Source organism: Apis mellifera, linkage group LG11, assembly GCF_003254395.2.
Source record: "Apis mellifera strain DH4 linkage group LG11, Amel_HAv3.1, whole genome shotgun sequence".
NCBI classification, from domain to species: domain Eukaryota; kingdom Metazoa; phylum Arthropoda; class Insecta; order Hymenoptera; family Apidae; genus Apis; species Apis mellifera.
In genome coordinates, this window is record NC_037648.1 from 11,987,647 (window position 1) to 12,015,381 (window position 27,735).

The following is a 27,735-nucleotide window of genomic DNA, read 5'->3' on the forward strand; positions in this document are numbered from 1 at the left end:
ACAATGAAGAAACTCGCGAAAGGAAGAAAGAAGTGTAAATTCCGTAAATATATAGAGACGTGGTAAACTAACCACTCACCAAATTGTCCGGATGAAGATGATGATGGCCGTAATCCCTGGGGTTCCCCCTCGAGCCACCTGGCGAGCTGTGCCTACGTCCACGCCCGTTCTCCAACTCGTCCTCGTAATCCTGGAAAAGAAATCGACGAACAACCCTTTTATCGCGTTCACCAATACCGCGGGACAAACGTTCAACGGGACAACTTCTCAAGGTATCTGCGTCTCTGCCTCTCTCGAACAATTTTTCTGTACCTGGTTGTCGCACTCGTCGTCGTTGGAGAGGGCGAGATCGGAGGTGGTCACTTGGTGCTGCGGCGTCCTCCTGCACCCAGCTCTGGAATGGCCAAAATTGCGATTTGAGACGAACCACCCTGTCGAGACTCTCCGCGTCTCTCACCCGATTCTCCTATATTTTTTTTTTTTTTCTTTTATTTTATATCGTCTAGATCTACGATTGGATCGTGTTGGATTGCTCGATATTTCTTTCTTTCTTTTTTTTTTTTTTCGGTTACAGTTGGTCAGATTGATCGAACGTTTCGGAATGCGAACGATCGATCATGATTATTATATCGGGGCGGACCGATTTCTCGAATTTATCCCGTTGGAAGAGATCTCTATGCGAGATCGACGATTGATAATTCGATTTGTAATCGTGCAGGACTCGAAACTTGTGGATACTCGTGGCACGAGAAACGGTTTCGATCGGTGGCTAAAATAGAACTTTCTATTCTCTCACGAGGTTGGAAGTTGGACGGAAGAATGGAAACACGTATATATGTATATGAGGGATGATCGGCGACAGCAATGCGGTTATTTATATGTTATTCGCATCGATTATTTAATGAGTGGCAAAGTCGAACGTACACCCCCGTGGTTATCGCATGCCAAATCTATTTCCGTTCCCCGACTCGTCCTTCGTCCAAGTTTCAACAGCCGCAGGTGCCATCGATCGATCGATGCTAACCAGCCAGGATGGCGTCCAACGTCCGTCTAATCGATGAGTTATGATTTTCAACGAATATTGCATTCCTCGATAAATCGGTTGGAATGATTCGTCACAATTTGTCGATATTTTGAACATTGTGAGCGAGATTTATCAAGTGTACAACCAGGTATTTCATTGTAGAAATTTTTCGCAAATCACGAATATTTTATCGAGGAAAATTTGAATTATCCGTATTGTTATGAAAAATCGAACAATGTCTTCCATTATTTGGAAGGAACAAAAGTAAGTAATAAAAATAATCACATTAAGTTGAGGATGAAAAACGAAGAAAATTGTATTAATTATATTTCCAAGAAACTATTTTTCCCTGGAAAGAAAAGAAAAAACGAAGAAATCGAACTGCACAACGACGAATCGAGAAATTTAAAATAATCAAAGATCGATGAGTCGCAAAGAAATGATTAATTACGATATTTCCAAGAAGAAACTGCCTTACCCTTTTATCAGACGAGAATGCACGTTACATGCATAAAAAAGAAGAAGAAGAAAAAAAAGAAACTGTAGAAATCGAACCACGTAGAAATTTCGCGACACGGAGTCGACACCTTCTTATATCTTCCTACACCAGGTTCGCCTCCAAGTGGACGAAGTTGACGAAGTGGAGCGAGGAGAATGAAAAATCTGGCGAGCACCGACACTTTTTTTCCAACCAACGTTTCGTCCGCGTAGCTATTACGGTACTGCTAACTCTCTCCAAGCTCATTTGTTTCATTCTGTTACCCGGGATACGACCTAGCGTTAGAACTTTGGCCGACCATAGAACGAAATTTTCAAGGGCCATTCGTGTACCTGTGTGTACGTTATTGCCGCATAAGAACCGTTATGCGGTAAAGGGATTTTCAGAATCGTGATATTTACGTCATCTGTACTTCTCCCGTTTCCCTCGTCGTTTTATAGAATGGAGATTTAATTTTATTCGAAAATGTATTATTATTAAAAAAAAAATTTATTTCGTGTAATCAATTCTCTGCTAAAGCTATTTTATTTTTGGATATATATCGATTATAATATTACGTTCAATTAAAAAGTATTTTTTAAAAATTTCTTTTACAAAACTCAATTCCTATTTTATTCGAACGAATCGAGCGAAATCGAAATAAATCCGCGTGTTCTCCATCCCTGGATGGAGGTAAATGCAAGTTCGAAATGAAACGTAAACGAAAATGAGAAACTGTAAAGACGAAGGATCAGCAAACAATAAGATTGAAATTCCCGTTTAAACATTTCGCCTCGAGGTGAGAACATTTATCGGGCGATGCCACGCGAAATAATCGGATACAGATTCCCGATATAGACTCGATCAAATATGCAAATCCCATTTTTCTTCGCTTTTCGATTCGATCGATTCGATCACGTTTCATGTTTTCGCGAAAACGTTTTACGTTTTACGTTTTCTCCGCTGCCAGCAGAGAAAGATATCGATTGGACGGAATTTGCTTACGTCCAATTTCGTGGAAAGACACGGAATGTCCTGGCCTATCCATCACTCCCCCATCGTGCATGAATCTATGTACGCCGAATTAATCGATCTGACTACTCGTTCCAACACGTAGGAGAAATTGGCATTGGACCAAAGAAATTTTCCACGAGATCGAATGGAATGGGATTGTTTGCTAATGTTCGAATTCTTTGCTCTCTTGTATTTTCAGAATGAAAATAGCTCTCGAGAATATTATATATTTCTTTTTTGCAACTGCGATGAAAATGAAAGTTACTCTGAAAAGAATAATATTTTTAAAATTTTAATCAAATAATGAAAATTTTCAAATTGCGAATATTTATATATATATCTTGTTTCAACAAATACTTCTCAAAAATCATCTCCAATAGATTTTAATTCAATCAAAAGAAAAAGCATCTTTCATTAATATTTATTTTCCAGAAAAATTTTCACATTCCATTAAACCCCAATTTTCTCTCACAAAAGCATCCATCCATTCACCCTCAAAAAAAGAAAAAAAGAGAAAAGAAAGAACCCTTTGACAAATATTTTCACCTTCGAAATCGGATTAATCCTCTTTCACGCTTCCCAAGCATAAAAACTGCCCTCTCTCTCTCTCCTTTTCCTTTTCGCCCCTCGAAAGAAGCAATCTATCCCTCTCATCGATCTACATCACTTTACCACGTGCTCCCTTGACCGTACGTACGTCAAAAAAAAAAAATCCAGGCGAATCAATCGAACGATCCACGCGACTCGACCGCCATCCTCTTCTGCACGCGAGAATCCAACCACCGCCCACGCGAGCGAGTACACACAGGGTACACGAGTACCGGCCCTCGCCTCTCGTCCCTCCTGCCACCCCCGCCGCGTGTCTGCTTATCCACGTGTGTGTGTGTGTACATACCTGCTGCCAACCAGGTGGTGGTCGAAGGGGGTGGCCGGTCGAATGCCGGGAGATAGACGCTAAAGCCAGATCGAGCCTGGTAGGAAATGAAATATCGATGTACCTCGTATATCCGACATAGAAACGCCATTACAGCTATCCCTGCTTACTGGGAATCCTGTATCTTTTCTCTTTTCTTTCTTTTCTTTCCTTCTCTCTCTCTCCCTCTTTCTTTCTCTTTCTTTGTCTCCTCGGATTTTAGCTCCTTTGTTTGGAAGCTGGGACATTCTTGGGACGATTGGCATTGGGGATTAATCCGTAAGGGAATATACGTACGTGCGTGGATGTTGTTTTTGTTGTTTGTTATCGAGGAATTAAGAAAAATTTGGCGGTTTTCTCTTTTTTAAATTTTGTGCAATCGTCGAAAGATATTTGTGGAAATTTAATAACGATGAATAGAATTTGATAGAGTGGATAAAGGTAAGGTTTTTGATTTAGAAGATTCGAAAGTTTTTCTCCAAGTTAGAAAGTAAGAGCAATAAGGGAATGTTATAATTTTAAGGCAGAATTATTTTTGAAATATCTGATACGTTTCTTTCTTCTCGAATCTTTTCACGATGATTTTTCTTCGAAAAGATATATAAATATTTTAAACATATTTCGGAGGCGAGGACGATTCGAAATATAATCCGGCATTCGAGAAATCGGTCCGCAACGTGCGCGCAACGAAACGATTCGAACCAATCGAGCAACAGTGATGTCCTTAAAGCCACTCGACGTAACTCAGTTACTTCAAGTGTAACTGCAAACTTTACTCTGAATGGCTTGAACGCTCGACTTGGATTTTCTTGAACTCGCGCTGCAAATTAAATATCACGATCGTAAATTAGAATTTCTTCCAAAGTCTATTCTTGAAGAAGAATTTCCAAAAAATTTCTACTTTCTATTTTCTACTTAAATAACTCTTATGTCGATATCCAGATCCAATATCCTTTTACTTGAAATCGAAGAATTAAAAATTTATCCTCGTTATTCTTTTCCAAATCCAATTGGATCTTATCAAAACTTGGAAATTTTATCGATAGAAAATCTGTTGAAAAACGACGTCAATAATTTTTGTACGGACATAAGAGATAAGAAAGAGATTTAAAAAAAATGGGATAGAATATATATATAAGTCTTCAAGAAAATCAAGAGAGCCTCAAGAATATGAGCGAGAAAAGATTCTCGTTTTGTTAGAGCCTTCTCGACCTGGTCCTGGGCATGTCGGCCCCGAGACCGCTGTCCTCGCTGGGCGATCTATATTCCTGGTTATCCCTTGGCAGGAGAGGTCCTGTCACTCCTAGAGGATCTCCCTCGACGTCCACCAGTCGTCCCGGACGGCAACAACCACCGGGCACACCCCTCTGCGAGAAATCACCAGATCCCATCATGCTGTTCGCCATTCCGTCGCCATTTCTCACCCCGGTTTCGATGGCCAACGAGCAATTTTATTTCCTCCTTTTTCACTTAACCCAATCCATTTCCCCCTTTCATTCTTAATCTTTTTCTTTTTTCCTTCAATCTTTCGATCGTCATTCGATCGAATAAATCGTTTACCTGTTATTCGATTGTTTTAAAAAAATTACGAACGAATAATAATAATAATAATAGAAAATTCGAATTTTCTCCCCTTCCTTAGGATGAATGGATAAAAAGTAAAAAGTAAAACGAAGCGTAGATGAATAAAAAGAGGAGGAAGAGGGAAAATAAATTTCCAAGAAGAAGCAAACTGAAAATGAATGAGAAAAGCGATAGCTTTGCCCCCTCTGGGAAATCGTTTATGGATTCCCTTTTCCACGTAAGTAAGCCGATCGATCTCGCCCCTATTCGTCGCCAATCCATCGAAAGACAGTCAAAATTATCGATTAATCGGTTCACAAAAGCTATAGTCTATTATCGCCAATTCACCGATGATCTATCATCGATCCGTATGGAAGATATTTGTCTGCGGTACGGATAACACTTGATTTACGATGACTTCCGGTTGCTCTCTTCCGTTCAAAGATCACGGAACCGGTGAATACACGGTCCACGAACCGTGAAACTGGTACGGGCAACTGTTCGTCATTAATCAAGCGTCATCGATTTGTCGATTGGCCACGAATGAAAGCAAATCCACGAGTCGATTTGTCCATTGACGAATATATATATATATTTTTTAAACAATTAATGCCAATTAATAATCACTTATGAATGTCGAAAGTTTGCTCGAATAGAAAATTTCGAAGCGTTGTATTTTTTTATTAAATTTATCTTGATTGAATCCTCATTTGAATCATTTTTTAGAACTCGATGCAGATAAATGTTATACGATATAAATTGAAATTTTTAATTTTAATTTTAAAGAAATATGTTTTTAAAAATTATTATTTTTTTTTTTTTATATAAAAAGAATATTCTTACGAAACTCAAGAGAAATTCAATGATAATTACAATGTTATATTTCCATAAATTCTATTCTAATTGATAAATTCTAATTCGAGAGAACGTTTTAAGACTCATCCTCGAAAAAATCAATAATTCCTGTCTCTCGTCTGCATCGAGCCTAACGAGCCTTCAACGAAAATTATTCTAATTAGTCCTTCTTCTTGACAAGCTATTCTATTAAAGATGCTTCGTCAAATTAAATTTCACCAACCATTTACATCGACTGCAGATTCGAACAAATTACATTAAAAAATAAAAAGAAAGAAAAAAAAAAAAGGAACAAAAATTCTTACAAGCTGGCCACCCTTTACAGCCCCTTTGGAACACAAGCGGAACACAAAGAGTTGAGAAAGAAGATCGATACGAAAGAAGAAGGCAATAGTGGAAAGCTAAAGAAATAAAAAAAAAAAAGAAAAAAAAAAGACGCTAAGGACACGAAATTTAGAGAGAACGAAGCTGGAACGAAAAAACTGGAGGCCTTCGTCGAAATAGAAATCGTTTCCACGAATGAGATTAACGGTGTCGCTCGTTCACAAACTCGTTGGCTATGAAACCGGTCATCAGCGAGTTAGCCCGAGCTTTGGACAAGGCTTGCAGGATCTTTGTGGATTTGTTTCTCTTTTCTTTTTTCTTTCTCTTTTATTTTCTTTTCTCTTCTTCTCTTTCTCCCCCCCCTCCCCCCCAGGAACGTTCACGAAAATGAAGAAAGCACCGAGACGTGCGACGAGAGCTGAGTAAAGCTTTCAGGAAACTTTCCAGCCCCTGAATCGTGACGCACGAGATGCGATTAGGCCGATCCTCAGCCAACTACTCTCAGCATCTTGCGATTTGAGTGCGTGATCAGTTGCGATTCAATTCTAGAGGATATTTTCGAGTTCCTTTCTAAGTAAAATGATTTGAATTGGGATCGATTTCTTTCTTCATGATCGACTGTCTTTTTTCGATCGTTAACGATTGTAATTTTTCATTATTATTATTAAATTTTTTATATATTAATTATTTATTTTATTATATATTATAAAAATACAAATAAGAAAGAAAATAGTAGTAAATTTTCAAATTCGTTGAATTGGAAATGATATATTTCATATATTTTATAATTTCATAATTTTCTTCCTTTTTTTTTTTTTTTTTTATATGTCAACTAAGCTATGGGATTATCGTATTTCTCTTCGACTTTTATGCTAAAGATATTCTTTTAGAATATTAAATAAGAACGAGATTGAAACATAAGAAGAGCGTAATAGGATTAAACAGGATTAGTCTGTATTTTACATTTCATTGAATTTTTTAATAACCATAAGTTAATATTCTATAAAGACGACTTTTAATTACCACGGTATCCTTTAATAAAAGGATAAAATAAATATAACCAACTTTACAGAGATGTACATTTTCAAAGTTTCGTGGAAAAATAAAATCATCCCTATTCAATCTCATCGATAATTTCCCTCCCGATCACGCACTCGACGAAAACACAAGACATAACGAAACACAAAAAATCCAGCAAAGCTCAGGCGAACTCGTTCTCGAAACTCGCACTTTGTACTTGTCACCCCCGATGTGGTTAGCGTGAAAAGAATAAAAAAAAAAGAAAAAGAAAGAAGAAAGAGAGAGAGATACAGGTAAAATCATTCGCATCTACCAGCAGCTGCATTCCACGGCCAAAATATACCCAAATTTGCAAGCGTGCGTGTCTAAGACCCATAGAGCATCGCAGATTCTTCTCAAAAAATCGAGAATACTCGAAGCCTCGCCATTCGATCGTAGCGAAAACGATCCTTTTTTTTCCTTTTCCTTCCTCTTCTACCATTCTCTTTCTCCATCGAGAATTTTTCTCTCGTTTATCTCGGATTGAAACCGTATATATATATATACATATATATATATATATATAGAGCTCGTCGTGAAAACGTTTACTCGCTCCGGCGAGGCTTAATTGCACGACATTCAATCCACGGGCTTCGAATATTCGCGCAATGGCACGGCTGAAGCGGTACGCAAACAATCTCGACTGCAAAGTCGAAAGAGACGCGGAGGAACGTTGACGAGCGCAGAGCGGAAACGAGGCGACACTGGCTGCCAAGGGAAGCGCTACTAACACTAAGCGAAATCATAAACAAAACACAGATAGACAAAGAAGTTTATAGAGACAGGCAGAGAATGATATATTCGAGAGAGATAGATAGATAGATAGATAGATAGAAGAATGAAGAAAGAGAGAACGAGAGAAAAAACGAAAGTATATGTATAGTTTTGTTTAGATGAAGAAGAAGCGGAAGTAGAGGGGGTTGCAGGAAGATTGTCGAGTCATGCTTCACCGGTCACCGTGGTAGCCGAGAGCGATTAAACGGGGAGAGGAAAAAAAAAAAAAAAAGAAAAAAAAAAGCTTCATCTCTGCGTTTTGAGTGGATAAGAGATGGATTTTGGTGATTTCCTTGAATGTTCTCCAATGTTGACTTCCTGTCCTCCTTTCGTCCTTTTGATCTTCTTATACTTTTTTTCCTTCTCGCACCTCTCCAATCGACTATGAGCTTCCCTACCTCTCCTCTTCCATATATATCCTCCTATAGTATATTTGTGTATACTTTTTTTTTGTTCAAGTACTTTTATTCGTTTTCTTTTTTTTTCTTTTTTTGGACCAATCTTTTTTAGAAGTAATTAATTTCACCGTTTCGGATATTTGGAATCTTTTCTGTAATCAAATGTTTAAGGCCCACTGTCCACGAAAAAAAAATTATAAATGTAACAAAAGAAGATTGATTTAACATTGATAATAATAATAAGTAATTGTTGGATGACAATCGATTAAAAACTAAATTTATCGAAAATCGATATCCAACTCATTAAGGGCAATTGGATTGATACAATTGATATCTTGCTTGTAACATTTTTCTTCTCAATATCGAATTCCATCTCTTATCATCATGATTATCGCAAAAAGATTATCCTACCGCAATATTTCATCCTTCTTTTTTCTATTTTATTACATCACATGATTTATGGATTCTCCTTCCACAATACTATTCAATTATTATTCCATTTCTCTTTACTTCAATCGTTGCGACATCTAGCGAACAGAGGGCCTAATACATTTTACAACAAAATGTACGCGTGCACATCGTTATATCCTTTTTCACCCGATTCGAGATCCTTTTCGAATATTCGATATTCGTAAAGGAGAATACTCCTAGAAGTAAATCGCGAGATTTGGCGACAGGTTAAAAAAAAATATATATATATAGAGAGAGAGAGAGATAAAAGGAGAGAACAGTCACCAGTTAGATCTAACAGTTACAGTGGACAACGCAGAACAGAGAGTGAGAAAGATAGAGACAGAGAGTTTTCTATACATGTCCCGAAACAGAGATAGAGAAAAAGATAAATAGAGATAAATAGATAGAGAATAATCGTGTGAGATATCAAGTGAGTCGTTGTGTTCTCGTGTGTTCACCCGTTAACTCGTGTTACTATATCGGTGAAATTGTAATCATTACAGTTTACTCACCGGAAGATCGTGAAGGGATGGCGTCACTATTAAATCCGAATGGGCGCGATCACCTTTTCTCTGAACAGACAGAAAGAAAAAATGCTAATTTAATCATCGCTATCTGCATTTTTATTAAATTAAATTAACTTATATCCTTAAATATTCATCCTTGAACACACGTAAATACAACATTTCATTGCATTTCGTAATTTTATTCAAATTTATTTCAAATTAAATGATTCAATGATCCATTTTAAGTTATTCAATTTCAAGAATATTATATGTTGTAACATACCCTGGCTACTCGAGGCCTGTAAACCAAATCGTCGAAGGCAGCTCTGTCTTTGCTGTCGACGAGTTCCCTGAGCTCGGTAAGCAGTGTCAATTTCTCGTGTGTGTTCAGCAGGTCGCCTAAACTGACAACCAGCTCCTCGATTGTCATTCGACGCGTCCTGTAGTCGGCCAGAAGCTGTGAAAGGGCGGCCCTCTCGCTCCTCGCGAGCACCACCCTCGCTTTTTCCTCCACCATCGCTGCAGTCGCCGCAGAAACCATGTGCACGTTTCTGTGCCTCCAATCGCTCGCGATGCTGAAGCGAAAATATTGAAAATATACCTTCGAAATTCGTTACTTGATCGAGAATTCATTTCTAAAGACACGAAAACAAAATGGACAAAATCTAAAGGATTGAAGCGAGAAATTTATAGTATGCACACAATCGGTTTATTTTTGGGTTTCGTAGGCAGGCGTTTTCTTACGTAGGACTCGGTGGTCGATGGTTTCCAGGGCTCTCCAAGAGCAGAGGATCGTGTTCAGGGTATCTGGTCGACGGTACAACGATAGGCTGGCTCGTGGTGCAAGAGTGTGGCACTTTTCCCACATCGCGAATCAGGAGTGTCATCCTTTTGTTCGTCTTCAATATTTCCACTGCCTCGTCGTGGGTCGCCTCCTCGAAACTCTGCCCATTCACCTCGATGATCTGATCACCCACCTGGATACGAAAATTTTTTCCCCCTATTTTCTATCCGTATTTAATTATATCGTAAATCGAGTAATTTAATGATCATTTCGTGTAAAATATTTCGTTACACGCAAGTTTTTGTAAAATTCAAAATTTTCTGCGATTAATTAGCGTCCGTTCGAGCGAACCGCTTTTGTCGTCGGGATGCTTACCACTATTTCAATAATGACCAACTAATTAATTCTTCCTGACATTGAATTATACAGAACGAGCTAATTAATACCGCTTTGTTACCGCTTTGTTCGTAAACATCCTGTTATGTTTATCATACGTAATTGTAATCGCTTTTCCAAGATTTATTTGCGCAGTGTGCTTCCTGTAATGTACAGTATTAATGTCACAGGGAAATTATTAATTTTCGAAAATTGAAAAATTAAAGTATTATCTATTTTCACTGTTGGATCTTCATAAAATTTACTTTATCCTTTTTCATCTTACAAATACGATCCTCTCACATTCTAACCTTAAACATTTCCGATTTAAAATTAAATCTCTAATTAATCTCTCTACATTTACCACATCATTACATCATCGACAATATCGAGCCAGAAGGAAAACCTTTCAAATTTATCGCTAAAAAGAAAATCGTCGAGATCTAACAAAAATACAGCTTATCGAGCAAAAATAAAGTCTCTTACCAAAAGTCCAGCCCGATCGGCCACGCTGTCCTTGTCGACCCCGGTCACATAAATCCCAAGGCCGTATTCGAGGCCGCCCCTGATCATCAAGCCGAGGGACTGGCCAGGCTCGATGCAGAGCTCGACCTTTCTCGTCCTTGGTCCGTACCTAGGGTCCCGGGGTGGATAAAGCGGAGGTGGCGAGGTTGGGCGACCTTGGCGGTCGATCCAGCTGCAGGACTGTTGTCGGCCGGAAGATGACCAGACAGGATGCCCACCTCTGCACCGTGGGTCCAACGCTGGCCCTCGCACGGTCATGCTCAACGTTCTGCACGACTTTAGCATCTGCATCCAGATTAAAATGGAATTTGATTAATTTTTGTTAAATCTTCCGATGTAACAGTTACAGAAAGATGATCTTGAGAAGAGGAAATTTAATAAGGATGGCCATTAACTTATCTGGATGCGACAGGGGAGAGATGTCTTGTGAATAAGGTTTTGAGAATTGGTTTGGAGAATGCTGAGGTTGGAGAATTCGGGTTGAAGTTGGATACAGATAAGGTGATAAGCGAGGAGGCAGAGGTTTTGAGAAAATTATAATAGAAAATTGGAATATTTGATTTAGAAAGGAATAATTTAACGTGTAATAAATTTCATAGATTTCCGAATGAAAAAGAAAAGAGCACCAAAGGAAGTAAAAGATAAGAAACCACGAAATTAAACAAGTGGAGGAAGAAAGGGAGGAGGGAAAAATTCTCGTACAAAAAAAAGAAAGAAAGAAAATTGGAAAGAAAAATGGAAAGAAAATCTTTTAAAAAGTTAAAATTAATTTCGACGAGCGGCCGCTCACGATCTCAGAGAATCAAGTTAATTATATAGGTCAACGAATCTTTTCTTTTCCCAAAGAGGTTCATTTACCTTAAACCTTGTGCAAACACAGTGTACACGCTTTGCGAGCAGATTATTACAGCCTCGCAAAATAGCAAATTGAGCGTGGCCAATAATTCGTCGGTCCGATGTAATGCCATCAACTGTAATTATCCTCCATTATTGAGGACGCTCTATTGAGATCTTATTAACCCTCCCTAAGCTAAGCTGCATTTATTTTATCCCAACAAAGCCTCCTCCCCCTCCTCCCCATCCATTCGTGGTGATCTCGCAAATGCGTTGTGTTGCGCACGTATACGCTTTCGCGGGCAACACTGCGCAACATTGAACACGGATGAAGTGGCAAGGAGTGTGTATTACACGAACGAGGTTGTTGCACCCGCGATCGAATAAATAGAGGCGTCGTGGAAGGCTTTAGGCCGTCCTTTCAGCATTATTCAAGCCTCGTGACGGGGCTCTTATGCAAAAGAGACGGCGGACACGTATCAGGAGGAGAAGATTCCTCGCTGACGACCTCAGAATAGATCGCCAATACGTGTCGTGCCTCGGCGAAATCATGAAAGAAATCATTGTCCGTGAAGGGTTTCTTCCGAGGCAACCTTGGCAAGCGAAACGGCGGACAATCGGCCGAGTGGCGGGTCAACGAGGGACAAACGTTCTCTGTGCAACGTTCCTCTCCTCCGCGAGGATAAAAGCCATCCTTTTTTCGGGGGATTTTTGCAATAACGAACGAGCCAATTAACACCTTCGATGCTGTATTCGGAGAAAAAATTCGAGAAAATATCTAATTATTGGATTGTTAATATTTGCTAAGAAGAAGGAATGACGAAAATTTTGTAATAAAGTGTGGCAAACAGCCTCGATTATTTTCAATCAATGTTTGGAACAGAAGTATTGAAGGAATGCTTGGGAAGAAATTGAAAGAAAAGTCGATAACTTTTTTCAACAATGACGAATAAAAGAGGAAGGATAAGAAATGAAAATAGTGGCGTCTATTTTAAGAGATACGAAAATTTGAAAAGTTTAAACAGAATTTACAGAAGAGTTTACAGAGTCCATTAAATGGAAGTTTTGTAAGGGATGATAGAAGTGGAGGAGGAACACGTGGGAGGAGAGGGTTAGAACAAATTCAGGTATATTTGCTCCATAACCTTGGCTGGAATTATTACATCAAACACTGGAAATCTTGTACAACAAGATTTATATTTCCTGTGTTTCCAACTTCAACGGAATATCGTACGATATATTTCCAAGAAAACGTTCATTTCATTATAGATTTCAATATCATAGATACGATTCTACATGATTGAACGGTGTTCAGAGATCGATATCACAATGTAGATATTCTATAAATCACTTTCGTAATTTTCGAAGAACCTCTGTCCATTATTTGTCAACTTTCAATTCTTGGAAACGATCGATCGATTATATTAAGTTTACCCAGAATCCTATAAAACAGTTTCTGAGAAACTTCTGATTAAAACAGCGTGTAAACGGTCCTGGATTACAATATCCGGAAGCAGGATATTGGAAAGGAAGAATTTGAATAAAAAAAAAAAAAAAGGAAAATTAATGCGCGCAAAGTCGTAGAGGATGAGACGGAAGAAGAGGTGACGCCACTCGTTGGCTAGGATATCGATCTCTCGCCAGTCCCCGTGACGTCACATCCTGCCTATCCTTGACCCAGCCCGAATCACGTCCTCAGGATTCCACGCTTCTGCTTCTCCCCGCGAAGATGCAATTTTGTCGTATCTATGCGAGGCATGCACCGCCGTCTCCTGTTCTTCCGCCTCCTACGTCACTGGGGGATCGTACCGGAACGCGAGGAACTTTACCGATGAGGACGCATAAATTACTGTGTCCAAGTAGCTGGAATTACGCCTCGATTCATCGCGTCACGAGAATCGTGTTAATCGCACATCGTTCGCGATGCTTGTGCCTCGTACAAGGTTGCACAAACGTGAAATAAAAGGGGGTGCGACGATATCGATCGATCTTTCAGATCTTGGGATAAATTTAATTTTTACATCTGTGCTCGTTAACCATGAATTTCGTTAATCAATTCGAATATCAGGGATCGAAAAATGCAACACACAGAAGACAACTTTGAGATAAAAATATCTTGACGAGTGTTTTAAATATTCTCAGAAGGATTTCGATATTAAAATTCTATATATGTGTAATCACATAGAATTGCAAAGATCCTTGAACAATTCGAAAATTAAAATTAGAAAAAAAATCACACAGCAAAATTCGATCGAAAGCTCCTTCGTTAGATGAAATCAGAATCGCTTATCCTAAAAATCGTAAATCAGAGCCTTTGTTCCTCAAGTATCCGATTGTAGTAGTTTCCTTTCTTGAATATTAATTAATATCGTTTCAGAGGGAATCTCGTTCGAGAAGCACGTGCAAAAGATCGTTTGATTACAGACGAGAATATATTTCACCGAGAATCCTTTTAACTTACGTAACAACAGTCGTTTCCGCGCAAAATCACGCGCGACGATTTCGCGATTAAAAGAGTCACGTGTTTTATGCACGTTAAAAAAGAAAGAAAAAAAAACCTTAAATCCCAATGGAAGCTTTGCAAAAGAATCGCGCGCTTCTTCTTCTTCTTTTTACGGAATTTTTCGACATGTATTTATCGAATATACGATCGAGAAACGTGGAGCAATCGAAAGAATCGATATCGATTTCCTAATTCTTGCGTGAAACGTCAGAGGCTGGCCGCGGAAATTTAATGGGCTCGAGACTCCGTGAATAATAAATATCGCGAAAAAGCGATCATTACGGAGGGAAACGAGTTCGTGTGTCGAGCTTCATTCTCGATTTATCAGCCAGAGAGAGAAAAAAGAGAGTAGCTCGAACGTAATTTTCCAACTATTTCGAAGTCGGTCGATCATCGATTATATTATCGCGTATTCTTGACACGATTTATTTCCTGCGGTTTAATCCGTACTTTCAATTTCGAAAATTCTCGCTTCCGTATAATCGTTGTTGTAAATAAAAATTTTAGAAGATAATGCGAGTAGAATGTGATTGATAGAGTCAGGCATTCGAGAATGCATTTCGTGAATACAAGAAATTTCCTTTTTAATCCAAATAAATTTAAATAAATTAAAGTCGGTCGATAAAAATCGTGTTATATTTCCTCGAAATAATTAGTATTGTATATAATAATACAGGAATTTCCGGCTCATGACTGATTCATAACTGACTCAACCTCAGTCTTTTCAAGGCTTCTTAATCTAAAATCGCTTTAGAAATAAATGTAACGTTTCGATAAACGTGCAATTCTCAAGTAATAAAACTGTTCATTTCGAAATGATAGTAAACGGTAATAACAAACTGAGATTATACTCGGGCGTAAAACAAAAATATCTTTAACACGCACGAAGAACGACGTTAGAAATAAAAGATTTACCTTCCAACAAATATTTCTTCTAATCTTCGCTCCCCCCTATCAATAATCCATTTTTTTCCGACCTCACTCTACGCGCATCATCAAAAATTCAACGAACATTTCTCCGTATTTAGACAAGTATTGAATACGCTTTGCGTCACACGTGATGAAACGTGACAGATAAAAACTCATTCTCCAACAAATATTTCCTTTAATCCTTTGCACACCACGACTCGAATCACTCTACATTCTCGAACTGGCCACCTCGCACTAATTATTTCACTTCCATCCTGGTGTTAAACACGCCGGGTGTTGAGACACCGCGAGGTGTAAATTACGAGGCGCACCGTTACAGAAGGTTCTTTGCCAAGCTTTACGAGCCTCGTTATCGTGTCCGAATTTCATGGTAGTCGTACGTCTTTCCACCGATTAAATAAATAATTCATGAGGGTCGAAAGGGCACGGCGAAGATCCGTCCAAGTCGGAACAAGTTGAAACTCGTTATCGTGTCCCGGCCTAGGAGGACTATTTCCGCCCGAGGACGTGGCACAACCTTGCGCGTCCCCTCGCGTGCAATTTGTGTCTTCTCGCGAGGACACGCGTCGTCGAGTTCCGTTTCGTTCCGGACCGGGAAGTAGACCCCCAACTTTCTCCCAGTTATGGAGCCCGACTATCAGTCTGGTCACTTTCGTGATCGCCCGCGATATTTCTCGATCAAACTGGCTCGAGATTACGGCGACCTCGACCGTCGTCAGGGACGATCCTCAGACGGGGTAAACAAGTTTGGCGACTACTGTGAGGGAGGGGTGACACCATTGACGATCGATTTTTTTTTTTGTTCGTCGGTTGGTGGACGAAGATTGAGGGGGTTGACGAGAGTTTCGGTTGTAAAATTTGTTGAATTAAATTCTATACATATATATGTGAAAATGATTAATTATGGCTGTTTCACAAATGATGATGTCGATTTTAAATCGAACAAAGATTGAATTGTAAACTTATCTTGATAAAAGTGGTCTTCTTTTTTAGATATATATATAGGATTGTGTATAAAACACAAAATCCAATATTAGAATACCGATAAATATTCCTCTATTCATGAAGAACAATTTAATGGCCCCGGCAGAGGCGGCTTCCCCTACATTTCAATGCTCCTCATCCGGATGCTCGTAAGTTAAGTCGTCGTTCCGAAGGAATTGAGTTACTGCGCCATTGGACTCGGGAAGTGTTATTTTATCGCGTCTTCAAAGCATGTGGATCAAGGGAATTCTTTCAATTTGCAATACTGCAGATTTTATTACGTCAATATAAACGGGAAATTACGAGTTCTCATTCGCGCTGCCAATTCGAGTAGTCTCACTGATAATTTTATATCGGCAGTAATCTTTCATCACACGTATTTTCGCAAATATTTAATAACGTTTTATATATACGATGTAGAACAAATATACTTCTTCTATGTCGAACGTAATTTTTTTAAATAATTGCACAACACGTCATTTCCGGTTTCTTCGAGTCAAGTTAATTCTTTAATAAACTTAAAGCGTTCTCAATTTTTTTCTTTGCGACTCGAAATCGATGAGAAAATACAGAGAAATCTCGCCTAACGGCAGAATTGGCGGCGCCATTACCGATCCTCCGCGACCCTTATTATCCTTATTTTCATGACAATCGACACTTAGACCAGACACGGATAAGGAGTTCGATCACTTTCACGAATTCTCGCGCAATGTTTCCATTCTGGGTCAAGTATTTCCTGCAATGGGGATAAAAGGAGGCGAATTTATGACCGCCTATTCAATGCACCTTCCGGGAAGGAAAATTCATGTTTGTTCAACCTTTTCCGGTAATTCGAGATAAAAGTGGTTCCACTTTATTTATGACGTCTTTAGAGATAAAACGTTATACTGTTGTGCATTAAAAGTCTAAGCGCGGCTCTATCTTAGGAAGTATTTAGATTATCAACATCGATTATTTTTATTAGGTTGTAAGAAAGTATGCGGTATGTTTATAACCGTTGCGATAACAGTTTCGTTAATTTGAAAAGATATCAATTATGATCTCAGCCTTGCTCGCTGAATCGAAGAAAAGAGGATTTTTCTCGAATTGTATTTCAAAACCTAGCTGAGAATTTATCAGCGATTGTTGATAATTGATAAATCTTCCAGTCAAGCAAATAATAATTTCGAACTTTCTACAAATTGAATTTCTCCGAGAATCCTGATAATTTTATCCTCCCGTTTATTGCCTCTCCTTTCTTCTTCAAACAATTATACCTTCTATAATTCCTTCTGTAATTACGATTAAACAATCGTACAATTAAACCCAATTACCGCGTCTCAAATAAAAAAGGAAAAAAAAATCACGACGAGAAGGAAAATCTCAATTAAAACGGTGTAAAGAGAGATAAATAATACGTTCGTACATCGAAATGAAAGAGATGAATGCAAGCCAAGATAGAAGAAGGAGAAGTATAAAAAAGTATATAATAAAATCGATCAAACGAAGAAGAGGTAACCCATGAAAATAACCCCTTAAAAAGGGGAGTGTGGAAGTATATACCGGCCCGATCGTCTGGGGCGGGTTCTAAAAATAATTATCGATCGAGCGAGGCGAAGGGAAGTCCGGTCCTTTCCGGAAATAGGGAAAGACAGGCTCGATACAGCGGTTGCGACGGCAAACAGTCTTCGCCGAGAACAGGAGATGGAGAAGCAATTTCGAATCGATCTATCGTCATTCGTGTGCGAGCCACCTATAAACGCCCAACACTCCACACTTCGAACGAAGTGTACGTAGACGACCGCCTTTGACTGTCCACGAGATACGACGGGATTCTGAACCAGATCCTCGGTAGCAGCCTCGTGTAAAGAGAGAGAGAGAATAAACGACGAGGGTTTTCGCCGGAGGGCGCCGGGACGCCTGGCGCCAAGACGAAGAAAACGAAACAGGAGCGTTGTAGAGAGAGAGAGAGAGAAAGGGAGAAAAGATATTGAATGAGGAGATAATGGGTGATTTTAGCTGTGCGTGAGCGGAATGCGTGTATTCTTTTTTTCTTTATCCCGTATTTTCTTCTTCTTTCTTATTTTCGTAAGGATTGAGAAATCGTGAATCGATCGATCGAAATTTTTTTCAATTCTTCGATAATTTTTGAGATCTTTCCGTTCTTGATTTTGATCATATCAAGGAAGAGAAAAAGGAAATGTGTCTGTTTAAGGTCGTCAAATCTTCTCATAGAAATTAAACAAAGTTTTGAGAGATCGGCTTGCGTAACGATAACGCTACTGTCTGACCTTTAACAAACTTTTCTACTAGCGGCGTAGGCCGGGCGTAAAGGTCGTCGGACAATAAAGCCGGATTACTTGTGACATTTTCAAGTTAATTTTTTTCGATTGATCGCATGCTTCTTTGTTGCCGCCGCTCTTTTTTAATTATTAAACGCCAGAAATTTTTCACCGGTGTGTAGAGTATAACAAATCAAACAAAGTTGCGATTTTCAATCTTTTCCCCGTTCTTCTAACCGATCCCTCGATCAAACATTTAGAACACGATGGAAAATACGATATTAAATGTTCCATATTTTCTCGAATGTCAATTTTCATCGATTCAACTCGTACATTTCTCGCGCCAAGAAGAGATTGTCGACAAAACCTCAATCATCGTGTCTGAACATAATTAGTGCTTTAACGGGAAAATGGTAATTCCCTCCCCTCCCCAAAAAGTGCATCCATCGCATCCTCGAGTTGGCAAGTTCGAACAGGGGCTCCTAAATTTTCCGCCACCCTTAATGAACCCCGGTGGAAAAACGCCCCATAAATCCGCCAAACTTTTCGCACCGCGTTCCCCTCCTACCCTTACAACCCATTACGAAATAACGAGCCACGGCCACCGTTACGCTTTACGACAACCGTGCAATTTAATCCCTAGCTCGTTCAACCGTTTATGCCCGATCGATGTCAGACGAGAAGCAGACCGGAGCCGGATGTCGGTCCTCCAGAGACAACCTTTCGAAATAGCAAACAATCCTGGGGACGCTATTCACATCGTCGATCCTTCCAACGAGATCCTTTTTTTAGAAAGATATTTATCAAACTGATCGATGTTGGTATGATGTGTTGAAAAATCTCTTCGAAAGTGGAGTAATTTCTTTTTTTGAGAATGTGAAGAAGAAAAAGTACTTGTTTGAATATCGATCAAATATCTTTTTATCGCGGCTTAACAATTTCTATATAGACGTTTATTATTTCATCTTCAATTTTGATTTGCTTGAATTTGTCGAAATAGTTGATTAATATTTGTAGCACCTTGTCAAAAGAGAGATAAGAATCGTGAAATAAAACGAACTTTTAGTTATATAATCTATAGTTAATGACAATAATTCTTTACTTTTCCTCCAATTCCAGGGAATAATCTTTCTAACGAGATTCTATTCTACAAGAATAAAAATGCAGGAGGAAATATTTAAATTTCAAAGATGATACATTCTCACGCAAAGCAATGTCTGAGTAATAACAAGGAGTAGTAACGAATCCAGTAGGAAATTGGAGCTGGACCTTGGATCAAGAAAATTTCGTTTTGATTACAGGTGACACTGTTATCCAGCACGAGTCGGTACGGGCACACCGGAAACTTAATCCGTGGATTGTCGAACTGGGTCAACCGTTTGACCTATCGTGATCATTCAGGAATCCGCGGCTCCTCCAATTTCCTGTAGTAGTCACCCGGGTCAAGGTCGCGCCACCCCATTAATTAACAAATCCCCCTTCGATTGCGCCATTTATTCCTCCTTCGTACAGCTTTTCCACGTCGAGAATTCCACGTCGACGGACAAATTCCTTGCCTTCCTATTCGGAACGAACGGACCGCTTACACAGAGGATCTTTCATAGATTGGAGCCAGTTTAACTCGAGAAAAAGAGAGAAAGAGATCGCGATTCCAACTAAATTGCAAGGGAGAAACCCTTGAGATTTTTCTTCAACCGCGGATTTATCCCTCTGCGTCGCGCGAAATCGTGTTTATTCTACTCGATTTCTTTTCTTTGTGTGTACGTACGCCATCCGATTCGATATAAAACACCGAGTTTCCAAGGGTGGAAAGAACGGTGCAAGCAGAATCACCGGCTCTCATCTCTCCGGGGAGATTGAATTTCTCTAACTTTTCAGAAATACAATAACTTCTTAACAGAGGGGGGAGGGGGTGACACCGATATCTCTCTCCAAGAGTGAATCTGAAACAGTTTTGAGTTTTAGGGATGAGATGAAACAGTTCTTCCCGCTTGTTTTGGAGAAGCGTTCAGAATATAGAATATATTTAGAACAACGTATTGTTAGTTGTTGGATAAATTCTAATTTTTAAATCCGAGTAAATTCGACCGGGTAATATTACACGCCAATCAACCTAACTTGAATTCGATATTGAACTTTGGTATCGAATAAGGATGAAAAGTGGAGATATTACGAGGAGATATAAATAAACGCGATTCCATTACGAGAACAAAGAAATGGAAAGCTTGGCACCGAAATAAAAAAAAAAAGAGACATTACGACGCCTCGTTAAATTCCTATCGATGAAATATCGAACACAACCGTGTTATGTACAAAGTAATCTGAATGCATAATCCTCCACTTCAACCTCTCCATCATCAAGATGCCTGTAACCCTGAAACAGGGTCGAATATATTATTTTTATTGTTTCCAAGTATCGAGAGAGCGTGTCTAAAGCATCGATAGCGAAGAAGAAGAAGAAGAAGAAGAATAAAAAAGAAGGAGGATAAGAAGAAGAAGAGGAGGAAGAAGAAGGATACGTGTATTCGAAAATTTCGAGGCGGTTTTTCACCGAGCTACGTGCCTCTTCACCGAACCAGTCTGATACCCTGATGGCCCATTGTCGACGGTGCTTTTGTCTAGAAACTCCCGAGCTACTATGAGAGTATGACGAGCCACCGGATCCCCAGAGATACCCATCAGAAACGTTTACACCAGAGATTACTCGTGGCGTGGCTCCGAGCGACGCTTCTTTCCATCCTAGCTAGTCGATAGTCATCATCCATCCCCCCCCCCTCGCCCCCCTCCTTTCCGCCATTTTTTCATGCTCCACGCCGCGCAATTTTCAGGCCTCGACGATCGACGGCCGAAAAGACCTCGTGGTCCATCCAACAAAGCCATCGATCGAAGCCCTCTCTTCTTCCTTTTCTTTCTTCTTTTTCTCTATTTTTCTCTTTCTTTTTTCAGGGAACATTCCACCTCGATTATCTCTCGATTTAGTCGATTCACTTTGGTTTTTTGGCGTACGAATATTTCTTTAATTTATTATGCTTAAATTAAATTAATATTAAATAGATATAGTTTTTTCCCATGGATGAGAGTATTTCTTTCGAAATTCTTCCTGTCTTCTTAAGACACAAAGATAGTTCCGCGATTTTCTGTATCCCTCAACGTAAATTTTAGGAGATATTTTCTCCTCTAAGAATTTAAGGTTCCATTGTTATTTCTCATAGAGGTCGGGAATCCGAGTAAGTATCAAGATGATATACAATGATTTTGCAAAGGGATCTTTTACAAATTTTCTCCCGCGTATTTCTTTCCATTATTTCCTCTTTTTATAATCTCTCATCGAGTTTGTACCATAGAAACTTTTATCAACGAACGTTTTATTCTTTTTATTATTATTGTTATTATTACTACAAGAGTTATATCGAAAATTACGATATAAATCGTTCAAAGGATATTTCGAGGCAACGCTCGAGGCAACCGTTAACCAACCCTCTTTTATAAAACACGATAATATTGTTGAAAGTTTTGCTATAACCCGGCGCGATCCAGCCTCCGTAATCTCGCTTCCAAGTTAAATTAAATAACGCGAGACCAGTATCTTGGGAGAAATTTTTTCCCTCTCTCTTCAAAATCCAGCCACGTCCATCTTCGGGTTGGGGAGGGACGATAATTTTGAAAGAATCGATCCTTCTTTCGACTCGTGGCAATGAGGCTCGAAATTGTGCGAATTAAAAGAGAACTTTATTGAATGAGAAAGTATGGAGGAAGCTTGACAAGTGACGAGAGAGAGAGCCCTCCGAATAATCGAGAACGGAGATCAAAGATATACAATCAGTCGGAAACACTTTCTCTTATCGATCGAAACGAACTTTTAAAGAATAACGAGGAACGGTTTTTCCTTCGAGATAACTTTTTTTATTCTTATTTACTAATTTTTCTTTTTTTTTTTTTTTTACGAATAATTCTAGCGAAAAATAAATATCTGCTCCCGGTTCCTTTCCTTCCCAGATTTCTTTTTCATCGCGAACTGTGAAATTAAAAGTTTATTAAAAAAATGGGAGGATGAGAGTTGAAAATCTTGAGACATAATTGGGTAGCTTAATATTAAAATACATATATATAAGCTTCTTTCGTTAAATATTCTCTTAGGAATTTTAATTAAATTTTTGTCTGAATTATAAAAAAAAAAAAGGAAAAAAGAAAAAGATATAAAAGAAATTCGCGAAACGATCGATAATTTCTAAGAGGATATTTGGAAAAGTTTAATACCGATATGTCGGACAGATGGAGGAAAAGGGGAGGGAAATGGAATTGATTTAAAATAGAGAAGCGCTCGAAACGTTCGTCAGATAACACTTATCGAAGGAAATCGTTTGCCCCACCCCATATAATCTAGCTGAGAGCCTGGCTGGTATTTGCGATCGATGGGGTGGCTCTTAAGGTCACTCATAAATACAAAACGAGCACGATCGATTGCGCGCCAATGGCCAGCATGATTTAATACTGATTTTTAACTGTGATCAGGCACGTAGCCAACGAAACGTGTTTAGAGAAACATTCGAAAATTGAACGGTTCGACATTCGATTGGGTTGCTGCCTATTGATTCACTGACGATTTCACTGTAATAATTTTTACGTGCGACCAATAAAAGCAGAATTTCCCTTCTTCCAAGGAATTACACTGATTTGAATTCAGAAAAGAAAACTGATAATAGAGAAACTTAATTAGGCTTTCAAAAATTATGAAAAAATTCAAGTTTAATTATTGAAAAAACTATCTAAAATGATTCAATATTTCTTCTTAAAATAATTATCAAAAAATCTTTTCAATAATAAAATGTCCAAACTGACTCCAAAAATAATTCCTTAACTTAAAAACAAATAATACAAATAAGCGAAAATGTATAAAATTGAAACAGAAACAAATCTCTTCGCATAAATGAATATTTTCGAGAAGAGAAGAAGAAAAAAAAAGAACTTCGTATTCACGATAGAATTGGAATTGCAATGCTGATTGCGTGATACGAGAGAGGAAATGTTTCTGATTCGGAAAATGAAAGTAGAAACTCACTTTGAGGGCCTCCTCGTGGGTCACCGCCCGGAAGGGTGTGCCGTTCACCTCCAAGATGGTGTCTCCTGGCCTGAGTCCAGCACGTTCGGCCACCGAACCCTCCTCCACCCTCGAAATGTAGACACCCACCCCTGAGAACAATTCACAGACTTTCCATCAGGGCGGAAGCTGCCTGGCGACTGGCCCGCGACCAGTGCTAGCTAAAACCTTCCACCCAGGGCGGATCCTTTCCAACTTTTTCCTTCCAAAAATGTTGTACCACGGAGGGGGATTCGATTCCGCGAGAGACGACACGCGATGGCGCGTGAAAAATGGGAGCACTTAAATAAATTATCTTTCGCCCCGGGAGAATGGATAGAAATTTAATCTTCTTCGATTGACCAAACTCCCCCTCTCTTTTTTCCTCCCGAAAATATTTTGAGTCAAGAGATCATGGAAGGAATATCGAATTTTGAAGATCTTTTTTAATATTTCAAAAAAAATTGGGAAATAATCACCGTATAAATTTTGTTCTACCGAAATATTTCTACTTTATCTTTGATTCATGCGTTGATTTCCAGACATTTTAATATTAATATTCCCGAGCGTAAAAAATTCTTTCATAAATGGTCGAACACGTCCAACCTGTTTCTCCTCCAATTTTTTTGTTAAAAAGATGTTGTACTATTTTTAACCATGATCGAGCCAAGTTAATCTACACCTAACTTTTGAATAATATCCTCGTGCGAGCGTTATTACGAAATATAATTTCTCTTTGCTTCCTATAATCTCCACACTGCAATACTCGTAAATAACATATCGAATTCGGAATTTAACGCGTGCCCACTTTTGCCAATTCAAATTCATCCGAGTTACGTAAACCGAACGATTAACAGAACTATCAATTAGCCGAGTTAATATCGAATTGCAATTATAATAATCGAAACTCTCTGTGCGTTGCAACGAAACTCGAAACAAAATAAACTATCCGAAACTGGGTCGCGATCTATCAACAATTCCAAACAAATTCGAAACCTTTCCGCTTATTTAACCGCCGTATTATCGAGATAACAATAAGAATAAAGCAAATACACACACGGCTTGTGCACGGTGTTTTCTAAAAAGTGTTCTTCAAAATTCTAGTGTTCCTTCGAATAATACACGAGCGAAAGGGGGAGGTAATTAACGAAACGGCTTCTCGAGGATCGAAATCGACAAAAATCTCGAGAAAGGGAGGGGGAATGGAAGCATTTTAATCGCAGAAAACGTAGGCATAATCTCCTCGAGAGGTGGCCGTATCACGAACCGCTTTCGGGATTGTATAAATCGCGCTAAGTGGAAATTGATCCATTAGAATTCAAGTGGGTGGACCGTTCGTAAAACGTGACGGCGCAAAGCTCCCATTTTTTTCTTTTTCCTTCGCCAACGTTAGGAGTTACAGCGCTGTCCATAAGTCATTTGCTCGGCTTGATAATTTTTTAAACGCTCCCGTGAGTTACTCTTCGAAATTCGTTCTCCAAAAATTCTGGAAAAATTGTTAAGTTATTATAAGATCAGATTAAAAGTAAAGTTGTAATATTAGACAGAATTGCAAACGTTTTGGAAAAATTGTGAATCCTTTGTCGAGAGACAAAAGTGAAATATTTAACATCGTTCGCAGTTAAATGAAGATAAGGAAATTTAATTTGGTAATGAGAGAGTTATTTGAGCGATCAACTTTCTATCGTTTTAATAAAAGATATATATACCAATGTTAAAACGGTTTCTATAGCGAATTGTTTGTTGGATAACTCTGTAATATAGAACAGATTTAATCTAGTTTAATTCTAGTTGATCCATCTGGTCTGCTCTCTTATGTAACTTCTCTATTAACGATAATGCCTTATTAAATGATTAAAATTTTCACTGTTTCAAAATTCTCCATCATTTTTCAAATTTCTCTAAACCAGATCTCTCTCTTTCTCTCTTTCTTTCTATTTCTCTCTCTACTTCTCTAAATTCTACAAATTTCTCAAGTTGATATTACGTTGGCGATCAAACTTGGTCAAAATTTAATAATGTAATCCATTGAGGAGGACCATTGTCTGCGAACAATGCAATATCCACAAATGTAATCCATTACAATATTCATTCGTCCCCAAATACATGACTTATGGACGTTGTATAACTTTATCACGCGTCGAATACCTCCGTGTTTTTCGTGGAAACGCCATGGGTAGAAACGCCAAGGGGTTGGGTTTCTCGTGTCGTAAAATGGGGTGGAAACGTAACATAATGGAATCGTAGAGAAAGCGCAGAAAAAAATGGAAGGGACAAAGAATACACGTGGAGGAAACGGGGAAGGGGGAGGAGGAGGAGAAGAAGAAGAAAAAAAAAACAGGAACGAGGGAGCAGTAAAATGCGGATGCACAACAAGTGAAACTGTTCGAGAAAAAAAACAGTGATTACGATTCCGTGCCGGTGCGTGTGTGCGGTTCTCTCTGTGTTGCGTCTCGCGCGCGCAACGTGATGGAAGGGAGGGCATGCAAAACGATTTTTCTGCGGAAATACGCGCGATAAGAATCGGGTGTAATCTAAACGAGTGGGTGGAAGAGTCGACGAACGTGGAAAAAGGGAAATGAGAAAAGAGATTGCTATCGCTCCTTGCTCTCTCTCTCTCTCTCTCTCTTTCCATCCTGGCCCGCCAATTTCGTGGAAGATATTCCATTTCTTACGTATCTTTTCTGCGTGCACGAGACGAGAAGATCGATGGGCGGTGTTTAAAAATTATTTCCGCAGAAAAATATATACGGAGCTGGGATTAAATGTTGAAATGTGATTGCAAGTTTTCGTGGTGAATTTTTGCTGCACGCTTTTTTCCAGCTAATATTTTTCGTGCAAATCTTTTTATTGATTAGATGCGATCGAACGTGTTAAAGGGGGACGATTTTTTCTTTCGTTCCACAATGTTTCTCTTTCGATCTGAGTGAATCTGTTACCGAGTCAAATCTAGGAATCCGTTTTTCTATGACGAATCGCTCTTTCGATTGACCTTTCGTTTTCATGGTGTTCCTCACTCGTTTCGTTACGCTGCTGAAACGAGAAACGAGAATATAGGAAAAATATACGAATTTCAACGAACCAAAGTTTCGAGAATTGAAATTAAAAATTTTGTCACGAAACTTGAAACTTCGTTTTGACCCTCGAAACAAATAAAAAAAACCGATGATTCGATACCAGGGGATGAATTCTGTTCTTTAATTCCGTTCTAAATTCCCTTATTTTATAATTTTTTATTCGATTAAAAATTCGATCGAGTCCATCTGCTCGGACAAATTTTGATCGAAAACGTTCAACGAATGATACGTAACAACGTATCGAAACGATCTGACGTCGAGGATCGGAATAATTAATCACGGAGTAAAGTTTCCCCTTGTTCCAGAGGATCGGGAACCGTATAAAAATGCGATCCTCGTTAGCCCGAACTAATTAGGCACAAGTTTCACGTAACGGTATACCATGGTTGATGAGGTTCTACGCCACGTATATATATATATATATACGTACATATACATACATATGTATATAAATATATATATATACATTCCGATGCATAATACATTACACAAATTAGCTTCAACTTAATAGCGATCAAACTGAGGCAAGCTTTTACACTATCTTTCGTATCGTTTTAATTGAACGCCGCGCAAGACCGTGTTAATTAGCTCATTAACCGGCATCTAGAATCGCGATCTACGCCCGTGAATCTAATTCCATCTCCTCCCTGGAACAACGAGGCGAGACTTTCGTTTAAATCGTTTAAATAAAGGATAAATTAAAGAGGGAGGAAAGGAGGAAGAGAAGGAGAAGAATCGAGGAGAAACGAGGAGAGATATCTGTTCAAATCTGTTCGAATTATGAAATTCAACCCAATTCGTGTTTGGAATAGTATTCGGCTCATCGTGCCGCGAAAGAAGGAATAAAATATATTATAAAATATAACTGGAAAAGGATATTATACTTGCAAAGCAAGGAGCACCATGAATACTTAATTCTCCAGATATTTGTCCGCGACAACGGAACAAACGCGGTCACATTATTCAAAGGAGAGCAGATACAATCGATAACGAGCTGTTCAACGCGAACAAGAGAAGTATTAAA

At 38.8% G+C, this 27,735-nt stretch overlaps 1 protein-coding gene across 8 annotated transcripts in view; it reads right to left on the reverse strand.

Annotated features, from left to right (window-relative positions):
• Positions 1 to 27,735, reverse strand: part of LOC410320 (whirlin) — a 95,647-nt gene that overhangs the window by 31,320 nt on the left and 36,592 nt on the right. For 5 of the 8 annotated variants that reach the window (XM_006566325.3, XM_006566324.3, XM_006566323.3 and 2 more), the window contains 8 exons: positions 23,617 to 23,747; positions 11,007 to 11,330; positions 10,106 to 10,338; positions 9,645 to 9,936; positions 9,368 to 9,427; positions 4,642 to 4,796; positions 313 to 394; positions 80 to 190 (listed from right to left, as the gene is read on the reverse strand). In XM_006566325.3, coding sequence (XP_006566388.1) covers positions 80 to 190; positions 313 to 394; positions 4,642 to 4,796; positions 9,368 to 9,427; positions 9,645 to 9,936; positions 10,106 to 10,338; positions 11,007 to 11,330; positions 23,617 to 23,747 — 1,388 coding nt within the window. Of the gene's footprint in view, positions 1 to 79; positions 395 to 4,641; positions 4,797 to 9,367; positions 9,428 to 9,644; positions 9,937 to 10,105; positions 10,339 to 11,006; positions 11,331 to 23,616; positions 23,748 to 27,735 lie in introns of all 8 variants that reach the window. The other 3 variants (XM_026443622.1, XM_016914870.2, XM_016914867.2) reach the window with 2 other exon arrangements.